Source organism: Anabrus simplex, chromosome 1 (genome assembly GCF_040414725.1).
Source record: "Anabrus simplex isolate iqAnaSimp1 chromosome 1, ASM4041472v1, whole genome shotgun sequence".
NCBI classification, from domain to species: domain Eukaryota; kingdom Metazoa; phylum Arthropoda; class Insecta; order Orthoptera; family Tettigoniidae; genus Anabrus; species Anabrus simplex.
Genome location: NC_090265.1, coordinates 1,158,172,644 through 1,158,189,264, shown reverse-complemented (window position 1 = coordinate 1,158,189,264; position 16,621 = coordinate 1,158,172,644). Strand labels below are relative to the sequence as shown.

Genomic DNA, 16,621 nt, shown 5'->3' with positions numbered 1-16,621 from the left:
TTTCAACCACAGATGAAAAACACATTCACACAGTACTCATACTCAGGTACTTTGCATTATTAGTAACATATAAAGGAAAAGTTAATTATTGTAGTATGAAAACAAAAATGTTGCTTGAACTATCTGGCCACACACAGAAAGAAAAAATAAAATTATACTAATAAAACAGAAACATCATTCCAAATGGAGAGATTGCTCAAACAAGAGAGAGAGAGAGAGAAAGAAATGCTCACCAGACACCCAAAATAAGGAAACCTATAAATTACATATCATGGCCTCTCAAGAAAGTTCATTAGGAAAACATTAATTGAAAGCACATATTAACTGATTACAAACATTTCACTTACAGGTCTCCATTTATGCCAGAAAGCAGCATAGTAGTAAGAGGGAATGATTAAAGCAAAAAATGTTACTGTAGTATGCAAAACTCTTCTTGAGCCCTAGTTCCCATTCAGCACTATGGAGCTCAGGGCTCAAGAAAAGGTTTGCGTACTATACACAATCCAAGTACAAGGCAAGTCTGCTAACAATGCTACCAAAATCTAAGACTCTTGGTGAAGAAGGTGTATGTCACAAGAGTGATCTGATCGCCATCCAGCAGGACAAAGTAGTATTATTTACAGAGAGTAAAAAATGTCACAGCTGGGTATAGTAAAAGAAAGTAATTCAATGGAATCAGAACCAATGAAAGAAACAAGAGCCACACAAGAGTGGCTCACAAGTGCATTCACTCCCTTGCTTGACTGTGACATCCAGTTGGTACGTAAGCTGCCCGTATTTCAGACCAATGAGCCCAGCTTAGCCTCAATGGGTGTCCAACTGAGCAACTCTGTTCTAGATGCTGCTAACCATTTCACAATTGCAGTACTTTTGAAAATGCCATGAAGCTTTTGTGGGATGGTGAGGTTAAGTGAGAACAAATCTTATTGTTAGTAACCATAAAACTGTGCAAGAAATTGTTCTGCTTTTGATATTAGTGAAGCATTGTCAATCAAAGTTGTACTGGGACTGTTTTCCAATGATTTCTCAGGAAAATTATAGAAATCTATTGAAAACAATCTCTCACCTAGAAACTACTGGTTTAGAGTTATGTGAAAGTTTGGGAATAGTAAAGGGCATGGTGTCCAAAGTAGAACAAGCAAGGGGATAATATGTCACTTATGGTAAAGAACAAATTCTGTAAGGTACTGAGTGTAAATGAGGCATATGCAAAAATCTGCTGAATTAGTGTCATTTTAGAGGGCTTAGACAAATACGACTGAGAGCTAAGCAGCAATGAACTGACTACTGTATGTTTAAATACGTGCCTGTGACATCATTTGATGTAGAAAGGAGTTTCTCCCATTGTAAGGAAATAATGAGTGGCCTTTGGAGGAGATTTCTGTTTGACAACCTGAGAATGCACATGGTCATGGCGTGCAATGCTGATAGAAGAAGATTAAGAGGTACATATGATAATGAACTCAATAAACTTTCTGTTAGGCAGACAGATACTAGACAGATACCAGACAGCTGACAGATACCAAAATACATGCTAGTACTTCGTTTATTGATCCTTTCTTCAGGAAAACTGAATGAGAAATGCACCTCAAGGCTATGATGATGAATGTTGAAAGTTTTAACATAGGCCTACTGTAGCTGTCAGTTTGCACAATCTTATGAATCTGCTGTATTATCACTAGTCACTTTTGGGTACTTAAGATGCTTAATATTAGTAATACTCTAATACTTGCTACCTATCCCTAAAATGCATGTGATATTTTACCACATTTAGGTCATATTTAGCCAGTTTTTAGGGTATATTTGCTTGCTATTTTGTACTACTTAACCGGGCGAGTTGACCGTGCAGTTAGGGGCACGGAGCTGTGAACTTGCATCCGGAAAATAGTGGGTTTAAACCCCACTGTCAGCAGCCCTGAAAATTGTTTTCTGGGCGTTTTCACACCAGGAAAATACCGGAATGTCCCTGGCTGCTTCCTTCTAATTTTAGCCGTTTTACTATCCCATCATCACCATAAAACCTATCTATGTTGGTGGAATGTAAAGCCAAAAAAGAGTACTTCTTTAGGTCATAACTTCCAAACCCTAATGATAAGGTAGGAGTGACACACATTACTTGCTTTAAGGTTCCATGTCATCGTCTTTGCATTTTCTCACTTATGTGAGGGTCTGCATTCTTGCATCCTTTTCTCCACTTCAGACAATCCATAGCATCCAAAAGGTTGAGTTTTACGAGGTGAAAATCGTCCCTCGCCTCCTCCAGCCAATGTGTTTGTGGTTGTCCTTGAGAACAGTGACCCTCAATGTTGAGTTGAAGAGCAGTCTTTGTAACTGAGGTATCAGCACTGTGAAGTACATGCCCTTACCTCCATATGCATGATTCCCACATTGAATGTCTTACACACATTATCATTCCTCACATAATCTAGTCAATTCAAGTCAGTGGATCATATTTCCACTGCATGAAGTGCCTGTTCATGTTTTAATGTTGTAGACCAGCATTTAGTTCCATAAAGAACTACCGGTCTGATCATTGTCACAACTTGAAAAATCATTGCATAATGTATCAAAATAACTGTAATTTCAGTTTACATCAGTACATTTCAATGCATCTTAATTTGCTTATCAAAATATCTATACCTATTTTGCACTAATCTGTGTAGATGCAGTGGGATTTTCTTACTGCACAGCATTCCAATAACCTGGTGACATTTAATCTATGTGCACATTAGTGCATTTAGCTTCCATAGTCACATGATATTGAAAGTACCGGTACATCAAAAATCTCTTCTCAGCAAGTTATATTACTTTTATTCTTCCATTTTGCATGTTGATTGATAAACATCAACAATTATTTGTACTATTTTGGGGTTTTAAAATAATTACTTTCATTCTGTATATTTTGCAAAAAAAGGTATCTGAGAGTAATGATAAATTCATGAATTTAGACTTTTGTTGCTCAGTCCATAGCAATACCGAGCATTGCTAACATGGATATATTGCTCAATCATGTTTACTGGCAATGGTTTTTGTCATCGGTCCACATTGACAAGGAAAATTGTGAAGATGATTATAAACAATGAGAAAAATATTGTAAAGGAAGCATTGCTTGAAGAATAAGACAAGAGGGAGTCATGAAAGAAGGAAGGACTGCCTTTATATTAGATGCCCTAATATCACAAAGTGGGAAGAAAATCAAATGTGAATGCCTACAATATCGAAAAGTCATAAAAATGATCAATAATAACATAACATTGACCATTGTTGTGACGTGATTTGTTTCTTCTGTTGCCATTCATCCCCGAAAGATGGGATTACCACTGTATCCTTTGTAAAATGGCATGTTTGAATATTGGTGAAAAGTAACTGGGGAGTTAGATAACTTTGAACATGATATATGATAGTCCCGTCAACGACGGGTACTCCAGCTAGAAAAATCATTGCTATGTTCATTGGGAGTGTAGGTGGCCCTTACCATTCCCACTGATCCACATGTGGCAGCTACCATGATGTCTGAGATGGTCTCTGTGATAAGCTGCACGAAGATGGACAGTACTAGCCCAATAATCTCAATATCCTCTAGATGGTACTTACCCTTGTAGAAAAGCACTGTAGGAATATGCCCTCCTTTTCTCAGCATTCACTTTTTCAGCCATCTTCTATGATTTTCTAAATCAGATGGTTGGGTCAATTATGTAGCTTTTCTTGTTGTTCTTGGAAGCTATTATATCAATACACTTTATGCTTATAGACATGATAGTCTTTTGGGCTTATGCCGTGTCAAGAAAATAAGATGAAATTCTTTACGTTTCACAGAGAACTTATTTTCTTGGCACGGCATAAGCCCAAAAGCCTATATCATGTCTATAAGTATGGGCCGTGAAAGCATCAATGGCAACAATTTGTGCTGTCAGCAGATGATGTACCATAGACTCTTCATGTACTTTTAAAATCTTCCTCTGCAGTTCATGACCAAATATAGATCAAATTTTATTAACAACTGGCAGTACACACACACACTACAATGAACAAAGGTTGGCAGAAGTTGAGTAGATCTGTTTTGCTTGCTAGAGGCAATGGAACACGATGCACGTTCTCCTCTAACTTTGATAAACTGTAATAAACAAACAGTAGTAGAGTATTAGGACTGTACTTCTTGGCTTACTATTTTTCTTATCCCAGTCACCTCCCTGCATTTTTGTAATAGAGGAGAGACTCATCCTGTAGATTATGAAATGCAGTGTTCTTGTCTAGAAGCCTGTGTTCTCGTATTTCCTATTTTCCCCTTGCTCTGCTTGATAATATGACCCCTTTATTACAACACAGTATAACCATCTGGCTATTATAAATATTTGAAGAAATTCAAATGGCTTAGAGTAATGAAGGACTTTACCAAATGACCATATTTTTAATGGAAAGAGTATTATGATTAACTAATATCAGTAGTTTTAGTCTGTATGATCACAAAGCATAACATCTTATGAGCTGTCTTTCAGTCTGAAAATAAATCATGATAATAACAGCAATGTTGGAATTTTTTTACAGGGTGAAATTATATGACGAATTTTGGAATGACTTGAGTAGCATGCCAAAGACAGTTAAAAAAATTCTTCTTCCTTCCCCAATGAGCTATGCAAAAGGAGTGAGCTACTATGTATACCATCTGGTAAGTACAAGAAATACAGCATGTATCAAAATTCAACACTGCAACTTCTAGGCATGATAGAAGAGACAGAAACAAACATTTTATTTGGGAAATAATCATGGGTCTGGAATGAATTATTGATTGGAAAAATCAGAAACTCTGCAATGTCTGTGCTGTGACAATATGCAGTATGTTTTTGTTCATTTAGAGCAGAGCGAAAGAGTGTATGAGGCTCCATTAAATTCAAGGAAGAGCTCATCGCTCTGGTGCTTATAGCTGTGTACCCTCTACAGCATGTGCTTCGGGTCTTTGAATGTGTACAACAGTCAATGGTATATCGTTTAAAATTTAAGATTTAAAAAGTTTTGTTAAAAAAAATACAATTAAATAAGTTCTATTCTTAACCACCTCAAAATGTACTTCAGCTATTGATTTACATCCTATGGTTATTTAATAAAAAGTATCTGTTTTTGTCTCTTCTATATTCAGTAAACTATTTTGGTATGGCCATCCTAAGGTTAATAAAGTCAGACAGAAAAGAGTGGTGGTGATTATTGTTTTAAGAGGAGGCACAACTGGATAACTGAACACTGATCAAAAGGAAAATGGAAGAGGTCTGACACTTCCAAGAATGAAGCTATCAGTAAAAGAAAGGAAAGGGCCAAGAAGGGGGTGAAAATGAAAGGCTCGCAAGAATTGACCATAGGATATCAGATAGGAAAAATGAAGGCAAAGAGTTTGACTCAAGTAAGTTGAAACAATGCCAGACTCAGCTAGGACACTTATGGTCACCAACCCATGCTCTTAAAATGAAAACCTCCGAGTCTCTTTTAGTCACCTCTTACGACAGGCAGGGGATACTATGGTTGTATTCTACACCCCCTCCATACACAGGGGGTAAGACAGTAAAGAAGTAGATTAGAAGGTCTACCTCATTGTCTCTGGGGTTAAGTGGAAATGGACCCATATGAGGGATGCAATGAAATCATCAGTTTCTAAGTATAAAAACTGTAAACTTGAAAGCGTAGATACCCCACATTAAAGAAAACTGAACTAGCACCCTAGCCTCTTTATTTCTTATAACAGAAAAGAGATAGGAGATAACATATACTTTTAAAACTTTCTTCAGCTTATCCCAGGTATTTCTGGGCTTGCTGGAGCTGCTCAGGCTCATTTTGGTTTTGGCAGAGGGTTTAAGACCAGATCCTTCCTGACATCATGAAATTTGGAGATCCTCAAGTAACTAGGAAGTGAAATAGAAAAGCCACTACTCGATATAGAAGCCATCAGATGAACACAACTTGGTTGGCGCTTTCAAACCCACAGTATGCAATCTACATAACTTACTATATTCTACAAAAAGCTAAAGAAGTAATAGTAAAGTAAACTTATGTCCTCATCCTGAGGCGGTGCAGCTCTTTTCAGGCACAGTCCCAATGGAGGTGAACTGGATGTACCAAGGACATATCAGCCCTCCTGCCATTCTTAAATTTCTGGCTTAATCGTTGCCATAAGACCTATCTGTGTCGGTGCGACGTAAAGCAACTAGCAAAAAAAATTCTGGCAGTACCAGGAATCAAACCCGGACCCCTGAGAACAGAAGCTAATTGTGCTAACTTCTATCCTACGGAGGCGGTCTAAGAAGTAATGTACACGGTGTGGTTCGGGTCACATATCTGTGAAAGTGATGGAACCAAATAGAGGGAAGAATATTCTAGATGAAGTGCTAATAAAACCAGATGAGTTCTGTAGAGAAACTGAAGTGACAGATGATACAAATGACCGCGAAGCTGTTTTAGTCATAGTTAAATATAAATGTGATTGAAAGGAAGATTATAAAAGTAGAACTCTTAAGCAGTATCTTTTGGTTGATAAGAGAGTCATGAGGAAGTTTTCAAAAGTAATTATGATTGGTGGAAAATGTAAACAGCCTATTGGATAGGTTTAAGGCAGCTGATGAGTAATGTGAAGAGCCTCTGTGGCTCAGGTGACAGCACACCAGCCTGTCACCGCTGGGTTCCGTGGTTCAAATCCCGGTCACTCCCTGTGAGATTTGTCCTGGACCAAGCAGAGGTGGGACGGGTTTTTCTCTGGGTACTCCGGTTTTCCCTGTCATCTTTCATACCAGCAACACTCTTCAATATCATTTCATTTTATCTGTCATTCATTAATCATTGCCCCAGGGGAGTGCGACAGGCTTCGGTAGCCAGCACATTTCCTATCCTCACCGCTGGATGAGGCCTTCATTCATTCCATTCCTGACCCGGTCGGATGACTGGAAACAAGCTGTGGATTTTCATTTACTTTTGATGAGGAATGTGAAAACAGGTATGTACCTTTAAAGGTAATAAGGATTGGTAAAAACTCATTAAATTATAATAGAAATGAAGAGATTAAGTAGGAGGTGTTTATTCTAATATATATTTATATTGTAGATCATCTGTTTGTACTAATGACTTCATTCATCATTTGTCTCTTCCTTTCCATTATAAGTAAGATACTTTTACTGTAATCTGCCAAGGTGAGTAGCTCAGATGGTAGAGCGCTGGCCTTCTGAGCTCAGGTTGACGGGTTAAAAGGAAACAGAGAAGAGGAATGGTTATTGAAGTAACTTACAAGGAAATTAAATTTGATAAAAAAGACATCTAGGGATAATTGGCAGTCATATGATTTTTAATTGGAATAGTATATATAGGTACCTACATGTTCCAGCAATCTTGAATGAACAAAGGGAGTGTATGTGTGAGGATTTACATAAGGCAGAAGTATTTAGTCAGCAGTATGTAATTTGGACATATGTATAGAGTCCAGGTACAGGAGCTGATTAATACTGGTGAAGTAATTAAATTTATCTATGACAATAAATATCTTTTAAAAATATAAAAAGTTGAAAGCTAAGAAAACAGCTGGAATTTATAATAGTTCCAGGGATACTGGTACACTAAAGGCTAGGTTGGGATATAGAACCATACCAAATGCTTATTTGATTACTGTTTGCATAAGTAATTATACCAAATGGATGAAGAGTTGCTATAGCAGCCTTATTAGTGAACAAAGGAAAGGGTGATAAACATAAAGCAGATAATTATAAGCCAGTCAGCTGGCATGTATTGCATGAAAACTCTGGGGTTCTTTGTGATTATATTAGACATGTTACCATACTAACTGGTTTGACAGAAGGCAGTTTGGATATATGAAAATTTATTCTCGTGAAGTTGCACTTGCAGGATTCCTGTCAGCACGATATAGCAGGTATTTTAGATTCAGGAGGATAAACTGACTACATCACTTTTGACCTAACCAAGGCATTTGATATGGTAGTTCATGGGAGACTACTGATGAAATTGAGGTCTGTTGGACTTGAATAAAGGATAATTGAATGTGTAGCTAATTTTCTAGAAAATAGGAGACTACTACTACTACCAAAATATTTTCATTCCTCCCCTGAAGGGGGAGGCGGGCCGCTTAGATAGTGATGCCGTTTCTCAGGCCGAGAGATTTGTTACGGTGAAGGAGATGCTCGGAGAAGGTGAGGAGTTTGGCAGCTGTGGCCTATACTAGGAACTGTTCCAGCATTCGCCTTAGTGCAGGAGAATGGAAAACCACGGAAAACCATTATCAGGACAGCCGACAGTGGGAGTACCGGCCCTTTCCCGTCACCCAAATACAAAGGCATAGAGCCATGGTAGAGCTGAGGCCACCCTTCCTCTGCTCGGTTGGCCGGTCAGAGTACAGAGCTGTTGGGACCACGGACCAGCCGTGGCCACTTGTGGGCCAAGACCCACTCTGCATCTATCAACAAATAGGAAAATTAGAGTAGGTGAATATCTGATCATGTAATGATTAAATGGTGGTGGTGTGTTGGGGGTAGGAGGGAGTCTGCAAGGCAATATTATTGAATTTTTATGGGTTTTTAAAAATATATACAGGATGAATTGCCTAAAATTTGCACCAAAAATATTTCTGAAATGGAAGATGCTATTGCCGTGCTGCTTTCACAGAAATGAAATGTAACCAAGGGCTCATAAGTGTAGCCCATACACAGATTTTAATAATAATTAGAATGTGTATTATTTTAGAAAGTTACTTTTTTTCAAAAGGAACAATGCCTATTGACAATGAGAAAATAAAACTAGAGTAAATTAGAATCTCAAAGATGGGGTTCTTTTTCATCAGGATTCATATACAGGTAGTTTATGAGCTATCATACATTGAAAATTGTAAATAACGACAATTGTTTGCTTCATAGTTATAAGACTATGATGTTCTGTTTCCCTTACAGTAGCCTACACTGATTGCACTGCAACTTCCTTGTCAGGTATTTTGTGATATTTCAAGAAGTAGGACGTGGTGGAGGATGGTATTTACCAATGCTGAGAAAAAGACATATTAATGGCTTATGGAGAATGTATAAAGGATGCTGTTTGTTCTTATGCTCTGTACAAAAAATGGTATCCAACTAGATGTCACCCATTTCAGCTAGTGTTGATTTGTGAACCTCTTCAACAACTTACGTGAAACCAGAAGTATAACACCTAGAAAATGAATAGAAACAAATGAGTGATTGGAGAAAAAGGTGAAATTAATGTTATAACTGTTGTTGTTACAAGTGGCATGAGTCAAGCAAGTGTACTATGCGTTCTCCACCATCGTAAGTTCCATCCATATCATGTCTCCCTCTGTCAAGACCTGCATGGAAACAATCTTGAGAATCTTGTTAACTTCTGTACATGGGCATTAAGACAAGATATACCAGATTTATCAATCTTGTTTAGGGGAGGCAACATTTACAAATCATGGTCAAGTAAACCTCCGCAACATGCACTATGCACCTTTAATCATTGCAGGATCAGATAACACTTACTCTAATTCTCTGAATTCTGTTTTCTAGAAATTTAGCTACCCCTTCAACCACTTTTTGCCTAGTCCAATGACGTTCATTTTCATCAGTAGTCACCCATAACCTACCCTATCCAAAGCCTTGGATAGGTCAATAGTGATACAGTCCATTTGACCTCCTGACTCTAAAATATCTGCTATATCTTGCTGGAATCCTACAAGTTGAGTCTCAGTAGAATAATCTTTCCTCAACCCAAACTGCCTTCCATCAAAACAGTTAGTAATTTTGCAAATGTGTCTAATATAAGCTGAAAGAATGCTTTCCCAGAGCTTACAAATAACACATGACAAGCTGACTGGCCTGTAATTATCCACTTTATAATTGTCACCCTTCCCTTGTATACTCTGGGGCTACTATTGTAACTTTCCATTAATTTGGTACCACTCCTTCACGCAAATAGTAATCAAATAAATATTTCATATATGACACTATATCCCAAACCATTGCCTTTAATATATCCCTAAAAATCTTATCAATCCCAACTGCTTTTTTAGATTTCAACTTTTATAATTTTTGGAAATGACTTATTATCATATAGGTAAATTTCATTAATTTGCTAGTATTAGTCACCTCCTCTATCTGGACATTATCCAACTACCCTTACATACGTCAAGCTGAATACATCTGCCTTCTGCAAGACCTCGCATATACACTCCACTTGTTCATTAATGATCCTTGGGACGTCTTTCCTGGAACCTATTTCTGCTTTAAAGTATGTATACATATTCTTCATGCCTTTGCAGGCAAGATCTAGTGTTTACAGTGCACTGTGTCTTCTGGTGTATGGTAGAACAAATTTGTTATTTTCAGTCTCATCCTTGGTTTCAACAACACAAAAGTGACCGAGATATGAGTGATGCTAGTAATGCCATTTCTTCTGCAGCCAGTCCCTGTTATGAATGGTTTGAAAATGTTGCTCATAGGGTCGGTTGATGGGGGCATTCAGTGGGCTTGGTAGACTGTTATGTAATAGCAACTTCTGGCTCAGTGAAGAAAGCAACGGGAAACTACTTCACTCCTCATTTCCCTAGTATGCCTCTTCAGTGACACCTGGGCCACCTATCGGCTGGTGGCTGAACTGTTAAGGTCCAAACCAGCCTCTGGCCTGAGCACTCATCAAAAAAACACAGTCTTCCATTGCTACCTAAAAAACATATGGCTACCAATTATGTTTGCTATCATGTTATCCTTAGGCGACTTTTTTTTTTTTGCTAAATTCAATTTCCTAATAAGTTCCTTCAATCTCTCTTTACTCCTGCAACCATTCCTAACTCTATTTGTTTCTAATCTGTACCTCATTAATCTCTTTATTTCTCTGTTATAATGTAATAGGTACTTAAATTTCTTACCTCTTTTAAAGTTAGTTACATACGTGTTTTAACTCTCCTCTGCTATTTTTTTAAACGTATCCCATATGCTGTTTACATTATTATTTAACATTTTCTGTTGATCATAATTGCTTTCTAAGCATTTCCCTATGCCTCTCTTATCAATGATATGGTATTGCCAAATACTCCTACTTTTGCGATATTCTTTTCTATCCCATTTATTTTTAACTATGACAAAAACAGATTATCTAGTGTCAAAAATTTCATTTTCAGGTTCCGTATTGAATTGAGATTTACATTCAAAATTGTTAGGTATGGAGATCCACCTATTCAATACAAGAAATAGCTTATTTGGTTTTATCAGTGCCACATCTAGAATGAAGATGGTTTTCCGTGGTTTCCCATTTTCACACCAGGCAAATGCTGGGGATGTACCTTATTTAAGGCCATGGCCGCTTCCTTGCCATTCCTATGCCTTTCCTATCCCATCGTCGCCATAAGACCTATCTACAACGGTGCGACGTAAAGCAAGTAGCAAAAAAAAAAATGTAGCGAAGCACGGGTATCTTGCTAGTGTAATATAAAATTCAGATCTCCTGTTACAATACCATTACTTTCTGTGTCATTTCCCACACAGCAGAGCATCTTATCAAATAATTTTGCATCAGCATCAATGCTAGCTTTGCCAGGTCTGTACATCCCAAAAACATTGAGTTGCCAATTATCTGTAGAGATAAGTCTACACCTACAATATCGTGTTTCTTATCCTTAACTTTTTCATAGTTTACAAATTCTTCTTTCACCAGTATGAATACTTCCTCTCCTATCGTTCCAAACCTGTCTTTATGATAAACACTCCAGTTTCATGAGAAAATGTCCTCATCAATAATATCACTTCTCAGCCATGATTCATTTCTTTTTACTATATCTGATGTATTAAATTACATTCCTTTCCTTACATTATTTCAACAATTTAACACTAGCAGTTTTATGTCATTCTTACTTGACATCCTGCTTCCTAAAGTGTCATAACCACTTGCTAGACCACCTTGTTTTACTGAATGTACTTCCCTGCACATGTCCTACATATCTGTCAAAAAGTTTTCTCAGCTTTACATTCTTTATATAATCATATATTTCCAATAAAGCTTTTTATTTACGTTGCACTGACACATGGCAATGATGGGAAAGGAAAGGCTATCAAAAGACCCCATCACAAATATGGAAGTGTTATATTTGTCCAATCAGATATACAGATTATATCAACAGCCTTCACTGATGAAATCTGGAAATCAAAGGCTGTACAATCACATCCATATACAAGCCACCAGATACTGAATTCATAGTCAAGGTACCTGCTAACTTTTACAATCAACACATACAAATAATAATTGTAACTGCCATAGGACCACATGGGGATATGAACATGATGATGAGAATGGAACAGCATTGCAAGAAGGTGCAGAAGTCAATCATCTGAGCCTTATCCATGATCCTAAGCTACCTGCATCATTTAACAGTGGCAGATGGAAAATGACTACAATCCAGACCTGATATTCAGCAATTAAAAAAATCTCTCAGCAGTTGTAATTCCATTCCAAATATGCAACACAGACCTATCATGTGTGAAATATATGCAGCAGTCAGGCCACAAGAGAGTTCTGTTTCAAAGGAGGTTCAATTTCAGGAAAGCCAACTGGCCAAAGTTTACAGACATGCTGGATGCTGCACCATAGAACCCACACCTGAATCATACGATGCTTTTGTTGAGACTGTGAAGAGAAGGGCCGTAACTCGTGGTTGTCGTACATCATCTATCCCTGGTCTTACTTCAGAGATTGCTACTCGGTTTACAGAGTATAAGGCACTATTTGAAGAAGATCCACTCAACTAGGCAACATTGGCAGCTGGGATTAAACTCGTCACATTGCTGACAGCATCAAAAAGGGACTGTTGGATTTAAAATATAGAAGAACTTGAAACTAGAAACAGCCGCAAAGCATGGAGACTATTGAGGTATCTCAATAACGACCCAACCAGATCCACTGCAGACTAGATAGCTCATGAGCTGCTCCTGAATGGGAAAGTTAGTCACAAAATCAAAGTACCTGACATTCAACATGAGTTGCAGGACAAGAGGAGTGAATTTACTATCCCATTCAAGTTAACAGAACTAGGCAAGGCTATCAAAGAGAGCAAAACTGGTAAAGCACCCAGATTATATGACATCTGAATGGAGAAAATTAAGAATTTTGGTCCATCAACAAGAGGATGGATCTTGCAGATTTTCAGTACCTGCATGAGCACGTGCTAAATACCGAAGATCTGGCAAAAGAGCAGAGTGATAGCTCTCCTGAAACATGGCAGGGAAGGAAACCATCCCAATAACTACTTGCTCATTAGTCTTCTTAGCACCGGGCGAGTTGGCTGTGCGGTTAAGAGCGCGCAGCTGTGAGCTTGCATCCAGGAGATAGTAGGTTTGAACCCCACTGTCGGCAGCCCTGAAGATGGTTTTCCGTGGTTTCCCATTTTCACACCAGGCAAATGCTGGGGCTGTACCTTAATTAAGACCACGGCCGCTTCCTTCCCATTCCTAGGCCTTTCCTGTCCCATTGTCGCCATAAGAACTATCTGTGTCGGTGCGACGTAAAGCAACTAGCAAAAAAAAGGCTTCTTAACCACCTCTATAGACTGTTTGAGTATGATTCTGAATGGAATAATACCTGTAAATAACCCCCTACTCATAACCAAACAAGTAGGATTTAGGCCTAAAAAGAGCTGCACTGGCCAACTCTTGAATCTCTCGCAGTTCATAGAGGATGGGTATGAAAGTCACCAGGTGACAGGGGAGGTCTTTGTGGATTTAACAGCAGCGTATGACGCTGTCAATCACCGGTTACTCCATGTCAAGTTATTCAAGAACTTCCATCTAACTAGACTTATCAGCACTCTTCTTCAAGACCGCAGGTTTTTGTTTTTTTTTACTTCCAAGGTCATTGCAGTCGTTGATGAGCACAGAAAAATGGCCTACCTGAAGGGAGAGTCATGGCTCCAGTTCTCTTCATTGACCAGCCGTTGACCCTAAATACAAGAAGCTTCTCATATACAGATGATCTAGCCCTTAGTACACAAGGCTCTAGCTTTGAATCCATGAACAGAAATCTGACAACTACCCTTAGAAATCTGTCAAGGTTCTACAATCAGAACCAACTCAGATCCAATCCTTCTAAGACACAAGTGTGTGTCTTCCATTTAAGGAATAGGGAAGCTCATCGTGAGTTACATCTAGGATGGTAAGGTATCGAATTGCAGTGCTGTCACACACCAAAATGCCTGGGAGTGACCCTTGATAGAGCTCTTACGTTCAAAACCCATTGTAAGAGTAATAAGATGAAAATCTCAACATGAAACAATCTTATTCACAAATTGGTAGGGTCAAAATGGGGCTCTCATCCTCAAATAATCTGAACTTCAGCAATGGCACTGTGTTTTTCTGCTGCTGAATATGCTTCCCCAGTCTGGTACAATTTATCTCATGCCAGAGAGGTAGATACGGCTCTCAATGATCCCTGCAGGTTGATCACAGGTTGCTTAAAGTCTACTCCAAGAGATAAGCTTTATTGCCTGGCTGGAATAGTGCCATCCTGAGTACGTAGAGAAGTAACTGCCAACAGGGAGAGGCATAAAGTGGAACAGAACAGTACCCACCCAATGGACATAGTGCTCCTCAGCAATGGCTGAGATCCCGGAAAAACTTCCTGAGGACATCTGAAGTGGTTTCTGTCTCACCAGAGAAGGCAAGCCTGGAGCTGTAGAAGAAGAGGTTGCCTCACCTCCATGGATGGATGCCAGCAGCTGAGCAGTTACCACTTGGACATGAAAGCTGGCTAGTGTGAAAGTCCCTGAACAGGCTACGATCAGGAGAGGAAGATCCAGGGATAACTTGAAGAAATGGGGGTTTAGCACAAGTGATGCAAGGTGTGAATGTGGACAAAAACAAACCATGAGCCACATGCCTCAGTGCCCTCTATGTCCAACATCTTGCACAAAGGAGGATCTTCTATAAGCCACTCCGAGTGCATTGGACATTGGAAAATACTGGGCATGTGTAATATGATCTTACATGTTTTATGTTGGTATACTTCAAACTGACTTGTACATTAACTGTAAATTTGTGTTTTTGACTCAGTATAATTTAAATTCCCAATTTCCCTCCAGTCAGTATCCCACTGATAACAATCTCTACTTCCTTAAACTTCTTCCATGCTGCTGTAACCAGATCCTACACATCCCCAACTTGTTAGTACCTATTCCTGCTTGCCTTACCTTATTGGTACCGACATGAAAAATTACCACCCCCTCCTCCTTCCCTTCTATTTTCCTCAACATCTGCTTTAACATAATTCCTGGATAACACTCTACCCTGGTTCCTTTTCTTCCACACACTTTCCCCACATGCCTAACAATAGAGTCACCCATGACCAGAGCCTCAACCCCACCCTCCTCATTAGATCCCATCATTTCCTGGTGTCCCATAACTTCCCTGATGCCTGCAGAACCTACATCCTCCTCACTTTTCTCCCTCTCCATTGTCATAAAGTAGCAGGAATAGATGAAGTCAGATCTGAAATGCTGAAATATAGTGGGAAGGAATGATGAAATGGCTTCATGGAGTAATAAGATTAGCATAGAATGATAGTAACATTCTGATTGGACAAAAGCAGTAATTGCACCTATCTATAAGCAAGGGATCGCAGTCTAGCTTAAGCCAGTAAGAAGGACAGACGTGTCATGTGGCGTGCGCCTGTTGAGTGGAGTGGAGTAGGAGTGGGGAAGCGGTAGGGTCAAGTGGACGGCAAGGAGATAGATAGGATGAGCTGGGTAGACGTAGAAGTTATGAGGAAAGTGGTAAAAGAGGTAGTACAGGAGTTATGTCCATTTGAGCAATTAAAAAGGATGCTTCAGGAGCAAGTCGAGGAGCACGAAAAGACGAGACAGTGGATCCAGGATTACATGAAAAATATGAAGGCAATGATGGAAGACAGCGAGAAAGAACTGGTGTCACTAAGAGAGAAAATAAAAAATATGGAAGAGGAGCTGGTAAACCTGAAGAAAGAAATAGCAGTCTACAGACAGGAGCGTAAGAAGAGATCCATATTTATTTACGGGGTGGAGGAAGAAAAGGCAGAATCTAAAGTGGACATTATTTACAAAGTGGTAGATGTCATACAAAATAAAATGAAAATTAATTTCAGTGAGGTCGATATAGACAATGTGGAGAGAGTTGGCAAGGTGGGAGGGCACAGGCCCATAAAAGTGTCGCTGCTATCTTCATTGATGGCAGATATAGTGATAAGGAACGCTGGTAATCTACAGTGTGAGAAAATTGGAGTTAAGAGGGATTTTGGAAGAGAAGAGAGTATGAATTTCAAAATTCTTAAGAAGCATTTCGTAAAAGCAAAAATTCAGGGGTTGAGAGCGTATATTAGTGGCCAGATACTTGTGGTGAGCGACAGGAATTGGACCCGAAAGTGGACAGTATCGAAACTGAAATTAATGGATGAGAGTTTGAGGCAAGAAGAAACTAGCAGGGCTGAGAGTTTGAGGCAAGAAGAAACTAGCAGTGCTGATGTGCATATTATCAAAGGAGGAGTACTGAGCAGAAGGGATTCCTGGAAAGCGATCATAAAAAGAGCTGAGGAAAGAGTAAATGCAAGGAGGATGGAAGAAGTCAGGAAATTAATGAAT

At 38.9% G+C, this 16,621-nt stretch overlaps 1 protein-coding gene across 1 annotated transcript in view; it reads left to right on the top strand.

The window, feature by feature from the left end:
• Positions 1–16,621, top strand: part of LOC136877025 (xaa-Pro aminopeptidase 1) — a 279,859-nt gene that overhangs the window by 208,110 nt on the left and 55,128 nt on the right. Inside the window, exon 8 of the mRNA XM_067150827.2 lies at positions 4,546–4,666. Coding sequence (XP_067006928.2) covers positions 4,546–4,666 — 121 coding nt within the window. The remainder of the gene's footprint in view (positions 1–4,545; positions 4,667–16,621) is intronic.